Source organism: Typopeltis vanoorti, chromosome 4 (assembly GCF_054136105.1).
Source record: "Typopeltis vanoorti isolate ZY-2024b chromosome 4, IOZ_Tvanoo_1.0, whole genome shotgun sequence".
Lineage (NCBI taxonomy): Eukaryota > Metazoa > Arthropoda > Arachnida > Uropygi > Thelyphonidae > Typopeltis > Typopeltis vanoorti.
The window spans coordinates 151,785,595-151,793,630 of record NC_143552.1 but is presented as its reverse complement, the minus strand read 5'-3'; the positions used below and the strand labels follow the sequence as shown (position 1 = coordinate 151,793,630).

The 8,036-nt window shown below is 35.9% G+C and overlaps 1 protein-coding gene across 1 annotated transcript in view; it reads right to left on the bottom strand.

Moving 5' to 3' along the window:
• Positions 1-321: 321 nt before the first annotated feature.
• The window catches only part of LOC150107757 (mitochondrial 2-oxoglutarate/malate carrier protein), a 221,365-nt gene continuing 213,650 nt past the window's right edge, over positions 322-8,036 (bottom strand). The window contains exon 10 of the mRNA XM_090391516.1: positions 322-833. Within this exon, the coding sequence (XP_090247642.1) occupies positions 657-833 (177 nt within the window). The 3' untranslated portion in view covers positions 322-656. The remainder of the gene's footprint in view (positions 834-8,036) is intronic.

The following is an 8,036-nucleotide window of genomic DNA, read 5'->3' as shown; positions in this document are numbered from 1 at the left end:
ATCAGATTAACATTGAAGAGATTTTTCACAGAACAGCGAGAGAGAGATGGAAGGTGAACAAGAGGTTAACCCTGGAAGCTCTATAAGAAGGGTGTGAGAAGTAGGTTTTTTGCATGAAGAGGGGTGAATAATTGGAATGCATTGCCTGAGAGTGTGAAGTCTGAAGAAAATGTGAATGTCAAATGCAGAAGGCCTTTAACTCCATGGAGTCAAAGACCAATGAATTTTGAGTCCATGGAGGTCTGAGAATAATAATAATGTGTGTGCACATATATGGTGATTAGAGAAAATGTGTAATTAAAAACAAAATACAGACAAAGATATGATTACAGATTTTATTTCAGTTTTTAAAAATATTACTAAAAAACCCTATCTGCCATAAAAGTAAGTGTGTGTGTGTGTGTGTGTGTGCACGCCCCTCAAATAAATGTATTCTGAAAAATTATACAAAGGAAGGCTGTACACATTTGAGAAATACTGCACATGATTAAAGTAATAAAACCAAGCTATAACTAAAGGGAAAAAAATTACTCATTTGTTTATCTCTTTAATCTCTTGCTCTTGATGGCACAATTATATTTTTATAATAGCTTTTTTTTTTCTACTTGTAGTATACAATAATTGAAGTTTTTACAGATTCCATATATATATATATCTTACAAACCACCACCACCAGAAAAATCTTTTAACACATAACGTTTATAAAACTGATTCATCTGTTCCAGGAAGATAAATGTTAAGACTGTATGTGGTCCAAGACGAGCATAGTATGGAGTAAACCCTTTCCAAAGGCTGAAGAAACCTTCCTTTCGCACTACTTTTAAGAGTACATCCTAAAAAAAATATTAAAAAAAATTATGAAGTTGAATTCCATTTCATAGCACGATAATGTAACTACTTTGTACAGTAAAAAATAACATATGCTTACTCCAGGATGACAGACATTAACTCCAGAACATTATTCAAGCATTTATACCCCCCCCCCCCTCAATTCTCCTCCAAATTTGGAATTTATTATTTTCATTTCAAATATATGGACAGAAACAGGAAATGTAATTGAGCTTCTCAAGATTTCTGGAATTATGTTTGAAATTTTTAAAAATTTTGGTATAAAGATCACATAACTCTAAGATAAACTTTATTAGTTTCACACTTCTTTGAGAAAGTGGTTGAAAACTGGTTATTAATTAATGTAAAGTGCTATTGTCATTTAATTGATATATATATAACAATTAAATGACAATAGCACTTTACAATAATTAATAACCAGTTTTCAACCACTGAAACTGTTAAACCACTGATTTAACAATTTATGTATGACAGCATATATACTAGCTGGAATTATCAAATTTCAAAATATGTTAATTTTATAACATTCTACTTTTAATCCTATACACATGAGTAAGCAAACAAAGATTGCACATGAAGTATCTTCAAAATTGGACTACTTGTATTATAGAGGATGTTGTCACCAATTGCCTCAGAATCTCATAATGCAAAGCACGCTTCCTTTTGGATGTTTGCTATGCATTATGAGAGGAGCCACTACTTAGACTGGTTCCGATGTTCGCTAAGGTCTCCTCAATGGAAGCCAGACATAGGAAGATACTGAGGGTAAATCAATGCATAAATCATATATTATCCAATATAAGTAAGAAAATAGTTATATTTTTTAAAATACTCTACATCAAAGATAGTTTGCTTAGTTATTAAGTAAATTATAACAGACAAGAAATTATATTATTGTTTTAATCTTATAATCCTATTTAATCCTATAACCAAGTGTAAGCATAACAAATTTTGTGCATGTGGTAACTAGTCATGATCTTTTGAAGCATAAACTATATTAAGGTAATAAATTAGCAGAAGAGACTGAAATTAACACAGGTATAAGACAGGGATATAGTCTGTCTCTAACTCTATTCAATATATACACCGCTTGGAAAGACATCAATATACACCACAGTGTGAGGAACAAGCAGCATGACACCCATTGTAATAGGATGTAGGACCTCCTTTCACTGCAATGACTGCAGCAATCCTACAGGGCATACTTTCCACACATGTGATAGTGATCGATGTGAATTTTGGGCTTCTTCCCGTAGGCATGTAATGAGGTCCTGGACTATTGTGAGGGAGATGTCCCTTGACTTCACCCAACATTCCAGGTTCATCCCACAAATGTTCAATAAGGTTGAGATCAGGGTTCTGTGGAGACCAACCAAGTGTAGTGACATTCATATCCACAAACCACGCAGTTACAGTAGTAACCATATGACACGATGTATTGTCTTGCTGAAAGAAACAATGGTCAGTTCCGTAGAAAAGTCACAAAGTAGGAAGCATTGCAGCGTCCAGAATGTTCAGATACCTCTCTGAGTTCAATGTTCATGGCACTACAAACAGAGATTCGAGGCCAAACAAGGAAAACAGGATGCCACCAGCACCTCCAAGTTTCATAGTTTGTGTTATGCACTCTGGGCATCCGCCACACCTACACCCATCCATCTGCCTGGTAGAGGGTGTAGCATGATTCATTGCTCCATAACAGAGCTTTTCAAGTTCCATGTCTTACTGTACATGCTCTTTGCACCACTGAAGATGATACTGCATGCTGGTTTGGGTAATGTGCAGCTTGCATATTGTGGTCCTACTATGAAAATTCACATTGTGAGCCTAGGTTGTAAACGTTTTTGTGTAGATTTGTGTTCTATTGATGCCCGGATTCTATATTCGTGTTGGCCAACGAATGGCACCACATGGTCACGTTTGGTGAGTGGTGCATCATCCACTGTGGGTAGCATTTGCAGTTGACTCCCTGCACTTCCATCTCAGTATGGTATCACTGATTATTGACCCGGGATGGTCCAATTTGCCAGAAAGATGGGCCTGCAACATGCCATCCCTATCACAACGCCTCTTTCAAACTCCGTCAGTTTCTTTCTTGCAGCCATTTCACCTGGACACAGTTGCACTGACTTGGGAGCATCATATTCCTCCAATTTGTATTGGCTACAAACAAGCGACTCATTACATGGAATGATGCACCTTGACCCATGGGGTGTCCAATGACTTCTTTCCAAGCAGAGCATGCATGTACACACACAATGCTGTACTGACAACAGATGATTACTTTACATTACAAGATAATAAAGATGACTTTCAAAATTCAGTTGATGAAACAAAATAAACCAGTAATAAAGTATAACAGTTCCCCAAAAATCAGAAATCACTGTGTTTAAAGAAATATATTATATCAAAAATTATTATATTATTATTATATAAGTATCTCCATGGAGTAAGGACTTATCACAGGAGACCCACACTAACCTTCATACATACAATACAATACCTATCATACTCTCCTTAAATTCATTCACTGCAAGAGTACTTACAACCACTTCTGGCAAACCAATCCATTCATTCACCACGCTCCAAGCAAAAAAATCTAGTTTATACAACCTAACTAACCACATTCTTACAAAACGTTTGGGAATGACCCCTAGTTCATTCTCTATTTATCATGTATTAAAAGTTTTTTGTGTCAATCTTATAAAACCCATTAGTAATCTTATAAGTTTCTATCATGTTCCCCCCTTTTGTGCCTATCAACTAAACTTTGTAATCCATGCACTTTCAATCTATCTTCACAGGTAGCATTCCTCCACAGAAGTGTGACCAGCTTAGTCATTCATTACTGGATCCTCTCCATGACCTCATGATCCCCGAGAAACCCAGATGACCATGTGCACGATAGTCAAGATGAAGCCAAATCATAACCTTATAGAGAGAGAGATAATAACCTACGTATCTTTACTTGTCAATGTGCTCAACACCCAAGTAATCCTTTGAACTATTTTGCCAATTTTTGCGATGCTTCAATTCTGTCCACTCGGCCTCCTAAAATTCGTAACATCATCAATTTCCTGCAATCCAGCACCATCAATCAATTTACTATAGAGTACCATATTTTTCGGACCATAAGAAGTACCTTTTTACATAGAGAAATCGACTTAGAATTGGGGTGTGTCTTATGGTCTGAAGGTAGGTGATACAAGGTAAGTCTTGGATTCCCACCTTTTCCATGTGAGCAAAACATGTGTGGGAATCTCTGATTTACATATGAAAACTTCACCAGCATCAATAGTAGTTAGTGGGCGAGAATATGTGGTTTTGAACAGACGAGACAATTATTAAGTATTTAAAAAAATGTGGCATATGTAACACGATGGATGGTACTGAAGATGAGAATGATAACAATAGTTCAGACAATAATACGAAAAGCGACAGTAACGAGGTGAGTGATAGTGCTGAGAAGAGTGAAGACGAACTGAATGTTACAAGCAGCTGGTACAAGTTATGATAATAATAAGTGGAATTTAAGGTTTGTGAATATTTTTATACAATAATATATTTTTTCTAAAATTGTCTCATAAATTTGGGGTGTGTTTTATAATCTGGCGCACCTTATCATCCGAAAAATATGGTATGTAATCTTTTCAACCCAAAGTGCATAATTTTACATTTTGCAACATTAAATTGAAAACCATTATTTTTTTCCCCACAAAGTCAATTTATTTAAATCATATTGCAGGGTATCTATATCACCTTTATCAACTACTGTCCTTGCCAGTGTTCCATCATTAGCAAATAACTAAAATCCCCCCCCCCCCTCCTAAAATCATTCCCTATATCAAACATTTACTTCTATTTGGGTTTATAGGTTTCAAACTATATCATTTCTCTAGGACAAACCATACCACAGAATGGGACAAAAGCTCCATGCCCTACTTAGAGGAGGATTTCCGCTCCCGAATGAAAAAAGAAGCCACAACAGTTATTCGTTCAAAACAAACCTAAATAGAAACCAAGGATTAATTCTGCCTGAGATCTGAAAGCCCCTCATTAGATCTTTAAACTTGCCAGAATTAAATTTTGCTACAAATTATAGAACGTTCCTACATAACAACAAGTGAGATCATGCACGCTCTATGCATGCGATGTACGCGTTCTTCTGTTTTTTGTAAAAATGCAATTATATTCGGTTCATTTACAGTTTTAGTGTAACAGTTTTTAGTGTTTAAGTGGTCTTACATCTATATATCTTTTACCCTGACGAAGCCAACAGCTATAGTTGGCGAAACTAGTTGGTATAACTTAGTTTGAAATAAATCTGACCTATAAACCCAAATAGAAGTTAATCATTCCTGTAGTTCTTGTGGTCAAAAATAACCTTTTCATCATTATTCCCAATATCATTAATATACAAATTAAACAGTAGTGGCCCTAATAAGATGCTCCACTTGCGGCATCCTCATTCTTCTAGATTGCACTACACCATATAATATGTAGCTCAATTGGTCTCTCCAATTAAAAGGATGATGTCCTTTGATTAGAGAGACCTGAGTTTGAATCCTATTTAGGAGGAGGAGAACTATTAGTAGGACTTTTCAACTGAGAGTGAGTTAACCAGTCTCATATGGAAGTGGCAGGATTGGTTTCTCCTCTCTGAAACTCAGGTTTTTCATCAAGCAAAATAGACAAACCAGTCATAAGAACACATGCAATTAAAATACATAATACACTGGTCTCACAGCCTGGGATGCTTCAGCCATAAATCTAAAACAACCAACTAACCATATACTATTCTGGTATCTGTCATCCCCTCCATCCGTGCCACCAAATTAATATCCATTCCTATTTGCACCAACATATGTAATAATTTTCAATGTGGTATTCTGTCAAATAACTTTGACAGAATACCATGCCAAGTCCAGCAGCATCATGGTGAAGCCACTTCCTTTACTGAATTTATATGTCACTATTATAAAATATGAGTAAATTACTAAGGCAGGAACTGCCTTTCAGCAAATCCATTAGATACATCTGCAAAAAGGTTTCTAATTCAGTGGCCTGTATGTGTACTTTTCAATGATCTTTTCATTGATCTATCTAGGGCAAAGTATCTGATTTCTGGTACTACTCTTGCTTTCCTAAAACCTACATGCATCTCTGCCTTACCTTTGGATCCAATCCTATTTTGAATGCTATTTAATAAAATCTTGCTTACATCATCAAATTCCTGATACACACACACACCCTCAAGGGGTGTACAGGATATGATAGTACTACATGAAAAATTTATACCATTACTAACTTTCTATCTACAATTTTCCTCCAAATCAGTCTGTTACCTGTCAAGACTCCAATATTATCAGGACTTATATTTGTGTCTTCTAAGGCTTTTACTATATCAATCAACATATATCTTGGTCTTCCTCTGGGTCTTTTTTCCTGCCAACCTAGCAGAGCAGAGAACACTTGTTTTGCTAATCTTTCCTGTCCCATTCTGTTTAAGTGATCACCGAGATTAGCTCTGCTAATGCATTCCCGGATGCTGACAATGTCAAGTTTTTCCTAATATCCTCGTTTTTAATATGATATTGCCATTGATGGCATCTGTTCATGCCACTATTCTTTCTCAGGACTCTCATATCTGTGGTCTCTAGTCTTTGGTCAAGTGATTTACTTCTAAACCAGCACTCAGATCCATAAGTTAAAATTGGTTTGAAGACTGTCTTGTATACAGCAAATTTAGTGTTTTGGCTAATTTCTCTCTTATTCCATATAAATTTATTCAGTTGACTTCCTATCACACCAGCTTTGTTGATTCAGTTGTCTATTTCCATATTTAATTTACCATCTTTGCTAAAATCGTGCCTAAGTAGATGAAATGTTTTATTTATTCTATAGGTTATCCATTCAAAATGCAGTTGATATTTTCAATGTTTCTGCCTATTTTCATTGTCTTTGTTTATTAATGCTGACCTTCATACCACAGTTATTCAATTTAGTCAGGGAATCTTGCAGACTCGTAGACTTGCAGATTTATTTATTTAGAAGTATAACATCATCCACATAAAGCAAAGAGATGAGATTAACACCTCCCATTTTGATATCAGGTTTAATACCACTTTCCTTCATAATGTGATCCACATAGATAATGAATAACAGAATCAGTCTGTTAATCAGTCAGAATCATTCGTATATTGTTTCCTCCCCCCCCCATCCCTATTGGGGCAAGTTGGGCTCCCTCATGGGAGTTAAGTATTTATGGCTGTAAATCCTTGTGTGTTCACGGGGCCAGTTTACCTGCTTGTGGGATGAAAAACACCAGATAAACTGGTGGAAAAAACCCTGCTGCTCATGCCCAAGACCAGCTAACTTGGCTATAGGCTGAAGAAGATCCTCCAATTTCTCACATCTTCAACGGGAATCGAACCTGGGACAGATTCCTCCTTCTCCAGTCATATGGCTGTGAAGCACACAGCCACTAGGCTAACCATGCAGACATGAATAACAGAGGGGATAATGTATGTCCTTGTCTGACACCAGATTTAACATTAAACTACCTTCCTATATTTCCTTCAATTCTAACTGCTGACTTATGACTCAAATAAAGACTAAGTATTGCTTGATATAATGCCCCACTAACATCATATAACTGTAGCATTTTGAACAGCTTCTCTCCTGGCACCTTGTCATATGCCTTTTCCAAATCGACAAAACTTAAATACAGATCTTTGTTATATTCCCATGATTTCTCAACTATTTGTCATAAAGTGAAAATCTGATTATGACAGCCTCTATCTGACCAGAATCCAGCTTGTTCTTCACCAAGCTTTTCTTCTACAATCCTTCTCAACCATTTCTCAAGTATATTTTCATATATTTTACCAGACACATTCTAATATACCTTAGTATATTAGAATGATTTTCGTGTTTTTAGAGTATTTTGTGTGTCTTTATAACATATTTTATTGGGGCTGTCGCCACTAGAGGGATTCGTAGTGTGTAGCGTTCGTGAAAGCTCTGGATAAGATAAGTATTATTTTCAGTTATCATTGATAAATTTATTTAATATTGCTTAGTTTTGTTTGCCTTGCATCTCTTAGTGCATATTTTTGTGTGTTTTTGGTGTGTTATAATTTGATAAAATACGTTGCAAATAAGTATGGCACCAGTACGAAGGAAAA